We start from the raw sequence: 20,773 nt of genomic DNA on the forward strand, positions 1-20,773 counted from the left end.
TTAGTCCAAAACAGTCTGCATGATAATCACAAGCTCAATAATCCATATACAACGCAAACTGCTGTGTCGTGCGTTTTGATATAAAAGCTTTCAAGTTATTTATATACAGTTTATGTTTATTTTGTATTTATATGTTTAAATTAGGGTCATTGAATTTGTACAAGGATCCTCGAAATCCACCTCCACATATATCATTTGGATTTCCGCTACATGGCATGTTGCATTCATCTTCTGGTCTTATAGGGTAGTTTCTTGGTGTGTTGCCACAGAAACATTCTGTACTGTACTATTGAAATATGAAAAGTGTTATTTTACAAATTAATATTTCCTCTAGTAAAACGTTTTGTCATTGGACTTAAACTATCATAAAAACAGTTATATGTAATTTAATGTATTTCCGGATGAGGGCTCACATCTTTAGTCATTCAAAACCATCAGTCATTCAAGGAGCGGCAAACAGGGCCTTCTTCTTTACCTAAGGCCAGTTAACTGTAATATTACATGAACAGTGCTAAAATCAAAGAAACAAAGAACTTTGTCGCCAGAAGATTAAAATATAAACCATAAGTATTACCTTATAGCTTTATAAGTAACACCTGACATATATGTTCTGCATGAGAGCTATAATTTAACATTATGTATAATGATTTAATGTTCCGGATAATGAATCGAAAGAACACAAACCTTATCAGAACATTGCGAAACATGAATTATTAATAATCATTAGTTTTTTTCTGGTCAAGCGTGTATTAATCTTCGAATCCAATATTTCTAAATGCAGAGCCAATATTAAGCTGTTCATAAAAAAAACCGACAAAAAAGGATTGATACAAGACAGTAATACGACAAAAAAGGATTGAGGATACGTTTTCTTTCTTTTTTTAAATACATATATTTTCTTCATAAAAATGTTGATGAAATAAAGAAGATGTCTTGTTCGTAACAGAAAAATACAAATGCGCCTGCTGTTGTTGTTGTTTCTTTCTTTTCTTTTCTTTAATGTTTTCTTTGTTTTTGTTGTTGTTGGGTTTGTTTGTCTTTTGTGTCGTTTTTTGATGTTAATTTCTCACAATAACAATTAATAAATAATTTATCACTCGTTTATTAAAAGAAGGCAAGAACACAGGAGATAGCAAAGCTCGACTTATCAAATACTCGACGCAGTCAAGGACGACAAAGCTATAGAAATCATCAGTTATGATGGAAGTATGTTTCGGAATTATGATCAAGAAAGCACCACTCAATGTTCAATATTTATCTAAGAATTGAATTAAAAGACATTAAGTGTATTTTCTTTACGAAACCTCAAGTAAATCCTTTCAATTCAACAAGAATTGCCACTGTTATGGCGTGAATACCCCTGCATACCACTTTGTCAGAATCAACAGTGACTATTTAGAGCTCAAGGACAACCCGCATGCCAAATCGGACGTAACTAAGCCAAACTGTGCATTTCTATGTTATGTATTCTATGTGCTTCAATTGTGAAAATGTCAAAATCAATACACTGCGGACAGGCATTGTTACGCAATTGACCAGAAAAGCTTATTATAATAAAATCCCTGTGACCTTGACCTTTGATAAAGTCATCTAAAAATCAAAAGGGGTTCCTCTACTAGTCATAAACAACCTCAATTATATATACGAAGACTGTTGACCAAAACATTCTTAAGCAATTGAGCGGACAGGGTTTTCTTAGTCAAAGACCCTGTGACCTTGACTTTTGACCAAAGGACCTCAAAATCAATATGATTCACCTAATGGTCATGATCAACCCCCATGCCAAATATGAAGACTGTGGATCAAATGTCTCTTAAGTTATTTGGCAGACAAACTTTTTGAAGTAAAGGTCCCTGTGACCTTAATCTTTGAGCCAGTGACCTCAAAATCAATAGAAGTCATTTATTTATCAGGACTAACCCCCAATCCAAATATGAAGTCTGTGGGTAAAAGGAATCCGAATATATAGGACGGACAAGCCATTTTAGTCAAGGCTTCTATTACCTTGACCTTTAATCTGGTAGCTCAAAATCAAAAGGGGTCTTCTGCTCGTCACGATAAATCACAATACAAAATATGAAGACTGTGAGTCAAAAATATCTTAATTCAATTGGCGGATAAGCTTTTAATAGTCAAGGACCCTTTGACCTAGTGAATTCAAAATCAAAAGGGGTCATGTAATGGTCATGGCCAACCTCCATGCTAAATATGAAGAAAGTTGGTCAAAGGAATCCTAAGTTCTTTGGCGAACAAGCTTTTTAACTCAAGGCCCCTGTGTCATTGACCTTTGAACCATTGACCTCAAAAACAATAGGGTTCATTTTCTAATCATGACTTAACTCAATGCCAAAGATGAAGAATATGAGTCAAAGAATTCTTAATTTATTCGGCGGAAAAAGTTTTTAAGCAAGGCCCCTGTGACCTTGACCTTTGACCCAGTGACCTCAAAATCAAAAAGTGGTCTTTTACTTATCAAGACCAATCTCAATACAAAATATGAAGACTGTGGGTCAAAAGAACCTTAAGTTATTGGGCGAACAAGCTTTTTCAGTCAGGGCCCCTGTGACATTGACCTTTGACCCAGTGACCTCAAAATCAATAGGAGTCATCAAAGGTCATGGCCAACCTTCATGCCAAATATTAAGACTGTGGGTCAAATGAATCTTAAGTTATTGGGCGGACAAGCTTTTTCAAGTCAATGCCTCTGTGAACTTGACCTTTGACCCACTGACCTCAAATTCAATATCGATCATCTACTTGCTATGAAACTGTGGGTCAAAGGAATGTTAAGTTATTTGGCGGAAAAGGACAAACCGACGGACGGCCTGACGGTCAAAAGGCCGGACGGACAAGCTGATTCCAGTATACCCCCTTACAGCATGGTGTTGCAGGGATTGAACATGAAAAGAACGAAAAGTATATAAATGTTTTTAAAATGAAATTAGGACTTCAAATAGGATACTAGTATTACTTTTGAAATGAAGACACTAAAAAATAAACCTTTTCATGAATGATGTGAGCAATGACGAAGAACATTTAATAGCTTCAGTAGATACCATTTATAGTAAAAAATATAATACTTCAAAAAATATAACAATTTTCTAATAAATTCCAAGTTCAAAAATTAATGTGGCAATACAGGATCTAGCAGATATAAATCTCATCACATATAGTAAAGGTGCTGATAAAAATTTGTTGAAGTCTGAATTAATCTCTGAAGAAATTAGAAAAAGAAAAAAAAGAAAAAATGATAAAAACTGTATGTTTAAAGGAAATATAATTCTGGATTGATGCTGGAGTTATGAATCTTTCATTATTATATGGGTGTTGATATGAACTTTAAATTGAAGTAAAAAAAAAACTTTGAAAAATAAAGACAAAAGAGCAAATAATTTATTTTTTTAAATTCCAAGTTCAAAGGACGGGTATAATTCTGGAATTATTCATGCTAGAGTTATGAATCTTATCACAAATGATGTTGGTGATACGAAGTGACAAATATTTGAAATCTGGATACCTTAAGAAATGAAAAACTTATTGTAAAAGTAAAAAGTAACGTACATTTTAAGTTGAAATAGGAAAAATTCTTTAAAAAAAATGTGTACTAGACTTATGAATCTTGTCACACATCTTGTGGGTAATGAAATGGAACACATATATAAAGTTTGAAGTAAATACCTTAAGAAATATATAAGTTATAGTAAAACATAATATTTATAAATAAACATTCCAAGCAAGAGTTAAAAACCGTCACATAATATGTATTTGGTGATAAGGAATATATATTTGAAGTTATCCCTTTAGAAATAAAGAAGAAAGAGTAAAACGTAATATTTTCTAAGGAAAGTTCAAGTGGAGATAATTCTGAAAATGTTTCTTCTTGATTTACAAACCTTGTCACATAAGATGTGGTTGATGATGAGAAACATATATTTGAAGTTGGAGGTAGATAACTTAAGAAATTAAAAGGTTATATTACAAATATTTTACTGCACCAACACTTTAATCTGAAATCTGGACGCGGACGCCGTCGGCAACGCCGGTGCGATAAGGACAGCTCCATAAAATTCGTAAAGTCGAGCTTAAAATGAAGAAGTAGTTACATAGTTTCACATTGGTTTCATCATTTGACAAATTACAGTTGTGTTGAAATTCTACCGCGACTGCCAAATAGGAAACTTTAGAATCGCATACATTATAACAGATAAATATTAACTTGGAGATATTCTATAACAATGACAAGATGCAGTTATCAAATGTTCATTTAATTTTAGTGCAAAATAGGCCCGCATGCATATATGGAATTCATAGGTCAGAGCAGTTCTGAACTGGACTCTTGTATCATTATTACTACTACTACTATCATTATTATTACTATTATTATTATTATTATTATTTTATAATATTATATTTATTATTATTATAATTATTTTTATTTTTATTATTATTATTATTATTATTATTATTATTATTAGTATTATTATTAAATTTGGCCTTGAATTTTTTTCTAGTAAGCTAACCTGAGTTAAGGCGTATATAAAATTTGAACGGAAACACTCTCTAACGCACAAATCCGTTGTCATGCTTAAAGATGTGCTCATATTTCCTTCGTACAGAATTCTTTCTACCTGGTCTTCATAGCAACCAACATACACGAAACCTGTAATAAGGACATTATAATGCATTAACTAACATAGCATGAAAGTAAGTGACACCTAAAATTTAAGACCTAAAGACCAGTGCCACATTTACACACCCTCCAATTAAATAATTTTGCTTTGTAGCGTAAAAGTTTGCATTTATCACTGTGACCTAAGAAAAGATCATATTTAATCGGGCACGCGACTTTATTACGTTTTTCTGTATTTTTTTTTATTTGCCATGTTTCCTTTCACTTCTACTAGGACGCCAACGACACTAAAGTAAAATGTGTGTGCACTAAACTTGAAGCAATTAAGACAAATCTTAAATGAAATGCTTTCACATATTTGCAATATCTCATCGTAATATTTTAACTGTCAGATTATATTGAAAGCCGTTTTACTTCCTCAGAATTGTAAGTCTCTGACAGGAAAAACGTAAGCTCAAGTGCAACAAAAAAAATGTTGCGGTTCTGTTAAATGAACGATTTGAATCGTGTAAGGCACTAATTGTAAAAACAACAACTCGTGTCACATAAATGTATTAACATTATTTGTATAACAAGTATATCATATGCCAATAAATGTAGGTAAACAATAGTTAAAATGGAATTAAACTGTATATAGTTACTTGGAATGCAATTTGGATAGTGCAACCATGACCCATTACTTTGACAGATCGAATGCGTCTTTCCTGACATTTCTTTGAAATATTTGCGACACGTGATTTCTACACGTGAACCAACCGCTTTCATATTGCCGCGAAATGCACCATCCTTTATTTCTAAAGCAGCGCAAACTAAAATAAAAATGCAAGAAAGTCATCACATAAATCTGATCAGTTCCTTATAATGGATGAAAATGTAATATTTGCTCTAAATTAGAAAATTATATTCATATAATATTTGAACCTTCCCTGTACAATGTTTTGAGAAAACAGCTTATAACTTTTTTTGAAAAAAAAAAAGACCAAATGTATGTATGTACATACGTGCGTACGCACGTGCGATGCATGCACATATGTGTGTATGTATGTATGTAAAAAACCTAAAAAAAAAATGCAATGCATGAAAGTGAAATGTTACCGTTACATGGAGTCATAAATACGTCTTGTTCTAACAATAAAGAGCTTAAAAGCTCATTATCATAAATTATATAACTTTTAATCGGCTACAATTTTGAACTGTTGCTTGTGTTTAGTTTGATAAGTTTGGCTGATAATTTAGGTTGGTAATTTAAGTTGGTAATTCCAAGTGGTATTTGCAATGTACACTTACATTTTGAGCCGCATTGGTTTCCGGCACAGGTTTCTCCCTCGTTACAAGTTTCACAGTCATTTGCAGACGTCTGAAATTATCAAGATAATAATTTTATGCATGAATAAACAACCTTACTATTGTAATCATGTTCAAATTTTACATATTTGCTTAAAACATGATATCATATCGTTCACATATTTACTATGTGTGCTACAATCTTTTATTACGTATTTATAAAAATACAGATAAAATAAAAAAACATATTTCATCTGTAACATTTTATTTTTCACTGCAGCGAAACATGTTTTTCGTATTTTCACTGTTATCCTGCCGGAGTACTTCTAAATTTAGCTAATACACAAAATTAAATGGCAGGTCTTTGGAATCATAAAGTCACAAATAGCTAAATAGTGGCGACATGGCCGAGTGGTTAACGCGTCATACAAGTAATCTAATGATCGCTAGCCGCATGGGTTCAAAACCCGCCAGTAGCAAGTACTGGGTGGTTCCAGGCACGGATTCGAAAGGGTATCATTAGCCGTGTCGCGACGGGGCCAACGTGGTGGGTTTGCGGTCGGCATGGATCCGGACCGGCCTGCGCTTACAAACCCTATTACAAGTAGAGAAACTGTTAGCGAGCCGAGTGGATCCTGATCGGACTGCGCGGGTGCGCGGGCTGATCTGGATCCATGCTGGTCGCGGGCCCATTGTGTTGGTTTTGTCGTGACGCGGCTCATTTGTGTTCAGACTGGGTATGTCACGCGGATATAGGTCACAGACTACACGCGCATTAGTCTGTAAATATAAAAATAGGAGCGTTGCCTTACGTAACAAAAACCTAATCGACATATCAAGACAAATTGAGATGATAATAAAAACCGTTTGGTGTACATTAACTTCGTTTAAATTAACTTTTCTCCGTATAAGTTTTTTATTTTATCATTTTTGAATCAATTTGTCATATTTGAATATAATAATTTTCTCACACTTTCTCGTAGCCTGAAGTTATATACAAAAGAAGAAACTTTAAATCAACTTTTCCTTTTCTTTATGAAAGGATCCTCACTTTTTTAATATGCGATCTTTGTTAGCCTACTTTGTCCTATTTTTTACCCGAATTTAATTGTTTCATAATTTTTGTAATGTATCATGTTGTCACTTTTTGTGAACTGATGAAAAATAAAGATATTTTGACTTGACTTTGACTTTGACTATAAGCTATAAGCTTACAGCTTACTAAGCAAGCAAACTTAAATAAATTCTGTATAAACCAAATAGGTAGAAGTATAAAAATAAACAGACAGTTATGATGGTAAGAAAAATATTTGTATGGAAATTATTGGTAAGAAAAATATTGGTAAGAAATTAATTGGTAAGAAAAGTATTGGTAATAAAATTATTGGTAGGAAAATTATCATATTTCATTTGTGGCTACCGCCAATCGTGTATTATCTATTTCCATACAACTTGATGGAAATAAATTCCATATATATAGAAAACACTCGAATATCCTCTATGGAATAGATAAAATTGAATTTACGAATGCAACAATTTTTTTACTCACCGCGTCGTAATGTATATCAGATTTTTTTACATGTATACACGGTTGACTAGATTGAACCATGCCATTATCGTGCAGAATTGAGTGCAGTTCACATAGTTTATAAAGCCGTTTGTAGTTGATAGCTGAACAGTTGGAAAGAATTGCACATTACTCCACACATTGTTTGACAGAGATTCCATTGATGACATTTAAAGTAGTATTAGACGATAAACATGTATGATAACTCGTTATCCTGTAATGTACTATACCATTTGCTCCATATACATATATTGTTAGTATGTAAGCATACACACACAAAAGAGTTTTCAAAAGCATGAAACAATATTTGTTTTGTTTCATTTTTAAATCACTAGGTACAACTACCGTCAAACAATTGTTTAACAAACAGAGCTAAGCTGATATGCTCAACTTATCGACATTCATTAAAAATTGTTACAATTAGTTCATTTCTCAGATTCAATAATTATGATAGATGACAAATCATGCACTAAGTTCTATATAAATAAATAATATAACGAGTCAGGCGCACAGAAATGGATCACTACCTATATATGCAATCTGAATAAAAATCAATTGTTCGTTCATTCTAATAATTCATCATTGACTTGTTATACAAATTTCCTGTAGGAATAAAATATACGGTAATAAGCTATTCATATTGCATTTTATAAATATGAAACAATATTTGGCCATGTGCATAGAAACTAAGCATTCTATAGTTTTATTAACCTTATTTAACATTGTTGTTGTAAATCAAATAAAATAAAAAATCCCACGGTAACACGAGATTTGACAAGCAAATGAAGGCATTAAATATACGAAAAGGTAGTGTTAAAACTAATAGAACAAAATCAACAGTAGCAATCTAATTAAAAAACGCTACGCATTAGTATCTAACGATCAGCAATAGGTTGTCACCTTCTCGTATCCTTAAAAGAAGCCAATCATCGGCGAGCTTTCCAAATTTTGAAAGCGAAACGTTTTATTTACCGTTCGAAATTTAATATTGAGTACGTAATTTTCACGATTTTGAGAACAAACAGATGGTGTTGTGCATAAACTGGCAAAACAGTTTTGACCATTATAAATTGAGTCTATTATTTCCATTTTATTTGTTTAGAATAACTTCAACTAACAAAAGTCAACAATTTTTTATACGTCTACGGACAAAGATATTTCAATATTCCGTCTAATGGACGGTTTGATTGCATTGCTAAAAAAAGCCGTCTCTGGAAATTCAAATCACAATAAAGGCGAAACAAATACGGTGGAAATCAGGTCTACGTGTAAGAAAAAAGTAAATCTGAACATGTCAAATTTTCAAGAGCTGTAAATGCGGAATTTTCAAACAAACTTTTTACCGTTAGGCTTCACGGTGCACCAGGCCTATCGTTTACAAAAGATTATTAGATATTTTTTTACGTAAAATGCGCTATTAATAAACGACTGCCTACAGCTAACTGGACAGCTTGCAGCTAATTGCTTATTGGCAACTGCTTATTGACAATCCAATCTGTACACACAGGTACGCCCGCCATATTATTGAAAAATCTGCTGAGGTATATTTTACAGAAAACAATGTTATAAAGTAAAGTAAAAGGATTATTTTATAATTATGCCTAATAATTTGTGTTTCACCCTTGCACACTGATCATGTTAATGTTACAATATACTATTTTACGTGTTTGTTTAAAATTCTTCTTTCTTTTTAATTCTTATAATTATCTTGTCTGTTTTGTTTTCTTAACAAACACACTTAAAAGATCACACACTCAAAAAAGAACTTTTATGTGGTTATATTTTCTATTTCTTTTTACAATTAACGCAATTGAAACCAATGAGCATCTCGGCTTTCGTATTTGCCAGAATCATTCAATGAAAGTTATTAATATTTCTGTCAGGTTTTAAGAGGTTTGACAACTAAAGTAAATAGTTCTAAGACATCGTGATAGTGTAAAGCTTCTATGGTATGATATGAAGCATTTTAAGTTACCTTTCTTATTTCGTGTGTATAACTTTATATTGCAGAATAAATTTAAATTAATATAATATCATAACAATTATATTACTCATAACAGAACTTTTAGTTATAATTCTGATTTAAAATTAATTGCTTTCCCCGAATCTTTGCAAATATTTTTATAGGGTTTTTTACAGGCGTCTCATAATTTTTATTTTGAAAAAAATGGTGTATACAAGAAAATATTAGCTTACAAGTCTCATTATTGGGGCAACACATACTTTTTATGTGGTGTTATCATCAATAAGTGTATTTTGTTTTTTTTTCTTTTTAATTGTAAATAAAAAAGTTCTTTAAAAATGAAATATCATAATTATCTTGTTTTTTTTTTTTTTTTTTTTGGTTATGTTTATGTTTATTGTCCCCCCGGAAACAAAGTTTTAGCAAACAAAAGTGATAAGTCTACATTACTTTTTAATGCACATGAATGTACATAATAGATGTCAATGACATACATATTTTAAGACTTTTCAGGAGTCTCATTCTACAAGTTCCAATATTCCATATTGAATATAGAAATAAATTTTTGTTGCTATATTATAACCAAATATAGTTGCTTCTTCATATGCTGTATCATCATTTTTTTTTCTTTTGGTTCTTAACTTTCACGAGCATTTTTTAAAACATTAGAGGTAACATTTACTTTGCTGATTCAGTTGTTTGACAATTAATCTGGAAATGAGTTGGATTTTCAATGAAACCGAATTTAAACGCACATTTTCATTATTCAAGAGAGATAACTCGTACATGAATGACCACAATGGGTATAATATGAATTTGTCATGATCATTTGGACTCAGAAAATGAAAACGAGAACTGAATTTGATAGGGTTGTTTCACAATACATGATATCATATATATTGAATCATCACTTCGTCTAAACGTTAACATTGTTTTTAGATTATGCAATAACCCCCTGAAGGCATTGGTATATATACACGTGAATATAGTATGATTACATATTAACATTTGCATATTTGCATGTAGAAATATAAATAGAAGAGATATTCAGTACTGTTCTTTCTTTTATTTACAACAATCCCGAATAGAGAAAGCAAAATCATGTTATATCTTATGTTAATATAACAAAAGAAAGACACAAATGTACATTTTGTGAATTTGTTTTTCATAATTATATATAAATTAAATATCACATGCATCATAAATTGTTTCAAGTATTCTTAAAAAATAAAACGGCTATCGAGTCATTGACAAATTAAATGTATGACACTGTATAATTATATATTAATTAAAAATGTATTTGCTACTTCATGTTAAACTATATAAATGGCATATCTGATTCAGTCACAACTTTTGTAAATTAAAAATTAATAAGAGCTAAAATGAAAACGTAATGCCAACATAATTATGTAAATGTTGATGATATGAATTTTTTAAATATAATGTAATCATAATTACAAATACAAACAATATAGGCAATATTGTTGTATAAAATAATAAAAAAAAATTGAAGCAATATTTAAGAGGTATCAAAGAAATCTGAACTGTGAATTACTTTAAGAAAAGTATTTAAAAAACAATATTCTATTGAGAATATTAAAGTGACATTATGCCAATCCAAGGGTATATATTGAGTGAAAATGTTAAAGACAAACAAAGTTGACAATTTTCTATCATTCCCTTCTATTCTATAATTAAGAACGCATGAACTATATATAACTCACATAGCCCAAGGAAGTTTTTTTTAAATATCCATCGAAATGTATGTGTTACGTTCAAATTATGAAAAAGAGTGGGACAGTCTTGTTATATTTAAGGCAGATTTATATGTTATCATGATAAATTTCAAATATCAACTGTTGGTCAATTTGCATTATAATGGTCAATCTTTTGAAATATAAAGTCAATTCACCTCAACTTGGCAAAGAAAATATGAGCATAATGTCACTTTAAAAGTACCAAAATATTGTGACAAAAACAATGTAGCCGCATTAAAGTGAATCAATGTTAAATGCGAAGACTCAATATTTATAGAAAATATAAATACAATGCAAAAAATATTTAATGTTTAAACGTTATAACGTCTTTTAAATATAGAAGCAACTAATTTTGGAAGTTCGATATGTCTTTATTGATTTAACAGATGTTCAAGTATGAGTATGCACATACGTGTATGTTCTGTTCTTAAACTGATGTCAAATATAAATATCTGAAAAAGTAAACTCCCAGGTAAAACATCTTGATCATGTCTACATGAGAATTTATTTTCTTAAATAATACAGAATTTCTATGACCTTATTGGCAGATGGTTACATGCTTCAAATACAAGCATAAAATATCTTAGGAATATAGACAACACAATCGCAAGTTTCACATTGGTCTGTCGTGCATTAATATTTCGTACATTGATAACACTGACACTTTAATATCTGCTTATTCCAATATGTTTATTTCAATATTTTCTACATAGAAAGATAAATATATTTTACACGAGTATTAAATACATATTAACACAGCTTCTATGTATTATGGGAACGATAACACACGTATATAAAAAGTTGAAATAATGTTTTTACTTTTACATTTCGAAAAAAAAAATTATCTTATTCTTATACATCAATTTTCCAAATAACGATCGAGAGTGTTAGTTAATTCCTATACTGATTGTTAAACAATGAATATAATTTTTACATAAACTCATCCACTTTTATGATTAATATTGATTTTCGACATTATACGTATTCATATATCTCCTTTAATATATATTCATGAGTTCAATACGTTACGCATATTCTGTATTATAATAATAATAATATAATATCATATTGTTTAAAAAGAAAGGGTGTTCATACTATATGAGCTTTATATTATAACACATATCAATACAATCCCGTCACTGATCAGTTCAATACGTATTTTCCAATTGAATATTAAGTTAAAATAAATAAATAATGCAGTGATAAATGATGTGCATGTTTTAGTAGCTCAATTAAAATGGTAAGTAACACTTGTGATATCAAGTAATGGGACATCATATGTATTTCAAAATTAACAAACGGCGCATGTAACTTTCTTTTCCTCTTGTAGAAGACTTAGAGTTATATCTACAACAGAATACAGACTCTGGTCTTACCATTGATAACATTATACTTATTTTGCTGTTGTTTGCTGATGATATGATTATTCTGGGTGAATCGCCAGATGAGGTAAATCAATCATTAAAGCTTTTATGTACTTATTGTGAAACTTGGAGTCTAGAAGTAAATACCGATAAAACAAAAGTTGTCTTGTATTTAGGAGGCGTGGTGGTTTATTAAGTAATGAAGAATTTTTTTACCCAATGGTTTAAGACTTGAAATTTTGGATAATTTTAACTATTTGGGTACAATTTTAATTATACAGGTAGTTTTGTTCTAATCAAGAGCATTTAGTTGGTAAAGCATTGAAAGCCTTAAATTTGTTACTTATTAATTGTCCACAAATATAGATTAAAGCCTAAAATTATTTGTCAATTATTTGATTCATTTTGTTGGTTCTATTTTTGAATTATGCATCAGAAATATGGGGATTCAGTAAATCTAAGGAAATTGAAAGAATTTCATCTCAAATTTTGTAAAAAATTATTAAAGGTTAAAACGACGACATGTTCAAACGGCTGTATATGGTGAACTTGCACGATATCCACTTTATATTATGAGATATGTAAAAATCATTATAATATTGGTTTAAACTGACTAAAACAGATAATATAATATTACAGCATGCGTATAGAATTGCATATGATGATTGTTTATTGGAAAAGAAAAACTGGCTGTCAAATGTGAAAAAATTATTATATGATTATGGTTTTGCATATGTGTGGGATTCGCCTGAAAACTGTTTGTGAAAATACTTTTATATTATGGTTTTAAACAACGGATTATCGATAATTTTGTTTCAAGGTGCATGTAAATAAAGAAAAACAGTCCTGCTTTTTTAGAAAGTATATAATCATGTCAAAAGTAATTTTGAGTACGAAAAAATACTTGGATATTTTGCCTTGCAATTTAAGATGATTATTAACAAAATTAAGGTTATCCTCACTTCTTTGAAAATTCAAACGGGTCGATACAGTACACAAAGAATCGATAGAAATCAACGTTATTGTATATACTGTAATAAGCACGACATTGAGGACAGTATCATTTTATTTTTTGATTTGCCCATGTTATATTGATTTAAGGAAAAAATATATAAAAAAGTATTATTATGTAAAACCAAGGCATGCTTTTAAATTTGTTAGAACTATTAAAAATGATAAAAGAACAATTCTTAAAAATTTAGCTATTTATATTAAACGTGCTATGACTTTAAGAGCATCTGCTACACATATTTAAGTCCATCCTCTTAGAATAAAAAACGATGAAATTGTATGCTTAAAGTATCATGATTATATTATGTATTTGTAATTTTATTAAATGTAAATGTGTAAATGTAATGTATGTGTTATTGCGATTTGATAATTATAAACACTGGTTTATCATGTGACTGTATTATATTACATGTAAATGTATTAATTTTGTAAATATGTTACGATGATGTACTTATGGTACAAATCTAATAAAATAAATGTTCTGTTCTGTTCTGTTCTGTTCATACGATGGTCATAAAAGTGATGTACATTTGACGATAGAAAATACTAAATCTGCATTCACGTTTAACTTTTAATTCTTATAATAATACTTAAACAATTTTCTCGTATTATGTAAAATTTGGTAAAATAATAGTTATTGATCATGGTTAACGTGTTAGATTTTCACATCAAACGATTACACTTTTCTCAAAATGAGCAAACAGCGCATGTTATTTTTTACCCCCCATCCTTTCGTACGGTGGGCATTTCAATGATCCGCACTTTGCATACACGAAATAGAATAGTATAATTGTAAATGATATACAGCGATCAAATGATGTATTGAACTATCAAAACTTTTCATATGACGCAAGAAAATCAATAAACGCCGTTGTTAGAAGCAGAATAATTGTGTGTGTTTTTTTCTTTGCTTAGAAATAAAAAGGAAAACAGTAGACTTTAATTTACAAATTTAGTAATTAATTGAAAAATCGGGAAACGGTGAATCTTGTTAACTTATCTTTGTTATCTCGCTAACATTGATTACATTTTATACTATCATTGTCAAATAGCATTTTGCTATAAATTTGTAGTTCCCTAAAGTTATCCGTCAAAAGTTACCATTAAATTAACAGTTGCCCAAAAGTTGGTTAATTAAACGGCAAGAACATTAATTAATATCATGCTTATAGTTCATTCCTATCTTACATTAACACTCAAGTCAGATGAAGTTATGATTATCGTTAGTATCACACATTGAAATTATAGCATTCGTTTCATTTCCAATAATTTTTCCTCTTATAGGGAAACTTGTCACTGGTGCTCGTAAAATACGTGTAGAAGAGTATTTGCATGTTTGACACAATTTTTTGCCTATGTATTAATTATTATGTGTAAAAGATTTCCTTAAATTTACAAATATTACTATGGATAATAATATTCATGTTACAAACAGTTGTTTACACAACTGTATTAAATAATGTTTGTAGAAATTATTCATTCTTCTCTATCTACAGTATCCTAAATTACACAACCAAGGAATACAACACCAAATGGTTTTACCATTAATTTATTTCAGTTTAATGTTTATTGATTTATATCTTATTCAAGCGCAAAAGAGCCAATCCACTTGCTAATTTTACATCAAAATTATAAGGTTATATTTTAATGTAATATTTATTATTTAACCTATTTACTGAAACATGAAATATGATTAATGAGAATATTATTGAAGAAAGTATTTAAGTAAAACACAACAGTGACAATGCTTCTCAAATATAATAAGAATTGCACAAGGGGATATAACAATAGTTTTTATTTTAGTTCTAGTTCTCTTGTTTTCTATCGCCCATTGTGTGTATATTGTCCATTTATAAGTGTGTGTATAAACTATGTGTAAGGCTGTAAACTCGTCGATCTTCCATTGTATGAATAAGAACACACAGCACATGTCAGCTCCCAACCATTTTTATATGGATCGCATCGTAGTGAACCACAGTCGCCTTCAACAAAATAAAACAGTTTCCCATTCAAATTCTGACGAGTTCCCTCTAACGTTTCTGGATTTCCATCAACACACACAAATTTAGAGGATGAAGCATGACTGTAGTGCCCAGCCATAAGATAGCCTTTATATTCCAATATGTAGTTGTCATGACAACGATTCTTTCCCGGCACCATTAGAACGTTATTACGTGGTATTCGACAAACAGCACATGGAATATCATGGTTATGAAGATACTTCCATCTCGGATAGATACTTGTTTCATATTCTGCTCCATATATCCTAGTTGCTTGAAAACCATCGGTATGCTCATCAAAATCTGGATCTTTTGGCAGACATAATGGATTGGATGCAGTTCCACTATGATCGTGACTTGATCCAGCAACGTAGCCGTCGTACACTAGAAGGGCTTTACCAGGACACGTGTTACGACCCCAGCGTATATATGTGGCACCATCAGAGAATTTCTGGGATTTTATTAGTGTGTTATTCAGATTTTCTAGTTTTTGTTCAGCATCTGAAATTTATAATAATATACAATGTAATTATAAATTGTTTTTATAACATTAAGGATTGGCTCTTTAAAACAACACTACAAAAAATGTTGACAGTATATTTAGCAGTACGCGTCCATATTCATCATAAATTTTATGAAAATATTCCTTATGTTTTAAAAGTAAAATATTGTGAAAAGGACAAAGAAATAAATTTGCACATTGCAAACGGCACTTACTATCCACGTAAAAATATGCAAAATTGGCCTTACTGCGTTAGTTAGGCAGTAGAAATATAGTGATAAATACTGCAAAATCAGTCATCGCCCCCATATAAAATATAAATTATTGCTTGAATCTTGAATCGATTTATTTTTCTCACAATCGATCTATGTACGTTTTTATCATGTTAGTTTTGTTGTGTTGAAAATCTCAATATTACTATTTTTTATTTTACACATTAGTTACAAAACGATTATTTATATTGTCATAACAAAACATTGTATCCCTATTATTTTTTCTATTCAAACAATCAAACCTGCTAGTTTTGCGGCTAATATAGCAATTTTCTTATCATGTTTTGTTGATTTTTCAGCATCTGAAATAAAAAAAAATAACTATCAGAATATTTATTTCAAATATAATATCACAGAACCGTCTAAGTACTAGTTTCTACATTTTCCCTTATTTCCAAGACATATTTAAAGAATTACAAAGTGATCTGTGTTTTTAGAAACGTGATAAACTTAGCTTCTGACATCTTTTACATCTTTAAAATCTGTAAGTTGTTTTCATTTTAAAGCAGCACGCCTCCAGATTCATCCTAATTTTCATGAACATTTTGAAAATGTTTTTAAAGGTAAAATATTGTGAAATGAACAAAGAAAGTAATTGACCAATTACAATCGGCACTTAAAATCCACGTAAATTACCAAAAAGAGGTTGTATTATGCATAAATTGCCCCTACTGCGTTAGTAAAGCAGTAGAAATATGGTGATAAATACTGCAAAATACAGTCATTAATTGCACATAAGATATAAATTATCACTTGAATCTTTAATTTGTTTACTTTTTGTGAAGTTTTAGTATGGTTTTTCCAAGTTTAATGTTCTTGAAATAGTTTGGGTCATCTGGAGGCATGCAGCTTTAAAAAGGTCATATGAATATATCAAAAGCAACATTTATATAGCCAAAATAGTGAGAGAAAAAACATTAACAAAAAGTTTTAAATTAATAGACTAAGTATAATCTAGTAAGAAAAACGAAAATTCTGTTAATATATGTTTCATTTAAAGCATTAAGGAAGAGGAAAAAGAACATTTTACCTTCAAGCTTGGCTGTAAGTAGAGCTATTTTGTTCTCCTGTTGAGCAGTTCTTTCTTCCAGCTGTATCAATTTTGATAACAATTTATATTCACAATCAAAATTTTTGCAAGTCGATGCATATTCCGAAAACGAGACAGAAATTGCAGACGTTAATAAAATGACAAATGAAAACAATTTTGCCTTCGTCATGATGTATTGATGATCTATCTAAGGCTTGAAAACATGGTGTTTAAAGTGTTTTTTTATACCATACACATTTAAAGGTGGTTACCCGCAATCGGCGTATTTGGAATGCATTATCCCATTTTACATACTTATGTTGGACTCTATCTTTGCGCCATTATATTCGACGGCCATTGTATATATATTATAGTGCATCCAATGTGAAAAAAATAGATGAGCTATACAGTGAGTTTATAATTGATCAATTTAGTGATAAACTACTATGACCTGAAGCGCATACTTAAAACGAACCAATTAAAGTAATATGTGAAAGAGCAGAGTCATCCAAACTTAGAAATCATTGTTGATCCCGTAAAATCTCAATCATTGGTTCAGGTGTGTTCAAGCCTTAGCAGTTAACTTTATGAAATAGAAAATGATCAGATAATGCCAGGACACCACACTACCTAGGGAAATTTGTGGCAGCTAGTATTAAACACTTGACACCTGCCGGGTGAGATATCCATCCAATAAGTCCAATAAACACCAATCACATATGGCAAAAGGTTTCATTTCAAAAATATATTACCCTTCACAGTCATAGTATTTGGTCATATTAAGTTTGACTGTTTATTTTAAAAGTCGAAGTATTATGGTTGCTGGCTGCGTAGTTGTCGTCGTCACCGTGCACAACCGTTAATGTAGCCCATGATTTATACATTTTAAGAAGTCACCAATAGGAAAAGATTACTATTTGCTTATCGTGACAATGGTAAGTTGCAGGGCAATGGAAATTATTCTTGAATAAATATTTTAGAATTGTAGTCCTTTGAAGTTTTTTTTTCTTTTTTTTTCTTTTTGTCATATTTGACTTTTGGGAGGCATCAATTCGCTATAACTTTGAAAATAATCATCACGGAACTTGGGTTATTTGTTTCATTAAGGTAAACGTGTAAGGCAAGTTGAATAATTCCAAAAGGGTTTTTCCCTTATTAATCCTCATTTTGAATAACGAATCTGTAAAGAATGTTTTATCACTTCTACTATGATTTCAAAACTAAGGTAGCCCACTATTTTAATATGTACGTGAAATATTTGCTAACCATTGCAATGTGCGATTTGGTTAAATTATGATACATTTTAGAATTAATTTAATATGATGATATCAACAATTTAAAATGTACTATAGGGCACTCGTTTATCGTGACAAATAAAAGTTGAAAAAGGTGAATTATCACACTTACACTACGTGCATTTGTATTAAATATGATAAACAAGATCGACAAGGAAAGGCGGCATTCAATGAACGCAGCCCCCACCCGACCCAGCAACAAGCGCCAGCGGCAAGGAGCCCAGGAGGACCCTTAAGCTTGTTGTAACATATTTCCGGCTAAATGGAAACAAATGGTTTATTCTGACATAATGAAAGTGAAGATATATATAAACTTTTATTTTTACTTTAATTTTATTGTGTGTTTGATCATTATATCATAACTTAAAACGCAATAATTAAACTAAAATAATATTTTAAAATACGTCAAGCTTAACTAGAATTATCAAACATGTTGAATAAAACATTCAGTTCTGAATTTCAAATATGGTACACTTTTTTGATTTAATGTAAAAATTATGCTGCAAAAATAAGGTGATCCACCTTTAACTTCACGTTAAAAACTTCCTTTTTCAAATTTTGCTTGGATACATTCGTCTTTTTTATTCACAACATACAGCCACAATAGCAACAAACTGATTCTATCTACTGAATAAAAGGCCTTGGAGAGAAGCTTAAAATGACACATTGTAAACTTAACATAAAAAGATACCAACTAACAAAAGAGAACGAAATTTTTTATCTTATTCATTGTTAGAAAAACATGAACAAAGCTATTCACCTAAAGACAAGATTTAACTTCAAAATAACAAATATTTAGAATACTTTGAAAGATATTTGTTCATAAATACTTTTGTTTATAAAAGATTTCTGTAAAATAAAAGTATCATAAAGCTAAGCAAATTATCTTTTTTTAACATTGATAACAAAAGAACATGTAAACGGCTTTACAAATAATGATCGTATACAGAATATCTGCACTTTTACAATAAGATTTATTAGCTTGCAGCCACGGCTGCAAGCCATTTGTTTTGGAAAAGTTGTTCCGGTTAGGTGGTTTCCTGCTTACATTTGTTAGTGCATGATTGAACGGGAAACCAGCTGCAATCGTGCCAATCGCAACTTTTCGGCCCTTTCCGTCACTCTTCGGATTAATTATAATAGCCGAGGTAGTTCCGATTGCAATCGTGACAATTCGGGCGATTCCGTCATACTGTGAAATCGGACGAAGTAATATTACGGAAATCTAAGCTATTTTAGTTACTTCGGTAATCCCAGTTTGTTTATATAAATAGGATTTCTATTTTTACTTGATTCCGTTACAATTCTTTTTCAAGAAGCAAAAGTTAATTTCTTTTATAATTGGTTTTTGTCTTTATTAGTTTTATACAATAGAGAATGGTTACTGTAGTAGTATTCCGTCTCCAAAGGGCGGTCATCGTGACCGAAACACGCCGAATATTAGTGCATGATCAAGTTATATTTAGATATACTGACAGAGGTGAGGTAATCTAAAAATAGCCCATGCATATCATTAACCTTACCACGTGCTGATCTCCTGTGTTGTCGGTATTTCCGTGATTATAGATATTTTAGGTGTACATGCTTATTAATTGGTACCACGTAACGAAGTCTTTTAGTGCATTTACTTGTCTCTAAAGCTGCTATATAGATGAAATTAGCAACTGCCAAAACGAATGACTCACTCTGCGAAAAAAGTGGAAATGCAATGTGCACACTTGTTTCCCTTCAGTATGATAGACTGATCTCCACATGAGAGCCAATGTTAGTATTTTTACGATTGATTATTTTCTTAATTAGTTTTATACAATAGAGAATAGATTTCGAATCGTTTTTGAAAAAATATTCGTTTTTACAAAAACAAGTGGCTACTGTTATCGTCAGCATGTTCCCGTTCAATTATAATCAGTGGACTTCTGGTCCCTATTTGGTCCAAATTTGCACGCATAACAATGGTGCTCAAACAAACAAATGGGCACAGGTGCTCGTCCAGTCTTGGGCTTACCCTACCTATCCCTTTAAAAGTGAAACTTTTTTTTTCGAGAAAAAAAAACTAAATAAACCATTTATGATATACAAATACCGTAATTCAAAAAAA

General features: G+C 30.7%; 1 protein-coding gene across 1 annotated transcript; it reads right to left on the reverse strand.

The window, feature by feature from the left end:
* Positions 1-14,078: 14,078 nt before the first annotated feature.
* On the reverse strand, positions 14,079-17,587 carry LOC132723985 (uncharacterized). Its single transcript, XM_060708790.1, has 3 exons — positions 17,381-17,587; positions 16,593-16,652; positions 14,079-16,077 (listed from the first exon to the last, which is right to left on the reverse strand). The coding sequence occupies exons 1-3, from the start codon at positions 17,568-17,570 to the stop codon at positions 15,446-15,448; spliced, it is 882 nt and encodes a 293-aa protein (XP_060564773.1). The 5' UTR covers positions 17,571-17,587; the 3' UTR covers positions 14,079-15,445.
* Between the last annotated feature and the right edge of the window lie 3,186 nt (positions 17,588-20,773).

This window comes from Ruditapes philippinarum, unplaced genomic scaffold, assembly GCF_026571515.1.
Source record: "Ruditapes philippinarum isolate M1 unplaced genomic scaffold, ASM2657151v2 ctg7664_1_1_1_1, whole genome shotgun sequence".
Classification (NCBI taxonomy): domain Eukaryota; kingdom Metazoa; phylum Mollusca; class Bivalvia; order Venerida; family Veneridae; genus Ruditapes; species Ruditapes philippinarum.

Bases quoted from the DNA above. Each gene is read 5' to 3' on its own strand.
- LOC132723985 (XM_060708790.1), bottom strand. From the start codon at position 17,570: ATGACGAAGGCAAAATTGTTTTCATTTGTCATTTTATTAACGTCTGCA. The intron at 16,653-17,380 runs GTAAAATGTTCT...TTTTTATTTCAG, and splicing joins ACTTACAGCCAAGCTTGAAG to ATGCTGAAAAATCAACAAAA. The intron at 16,078-16,592 runs GTTTGATTGTTT...TATAAATTTCAG, and splicing joins ATTAGCCGCAAAACTAGCAG to ATGCTGAACAAAAACTAGAA.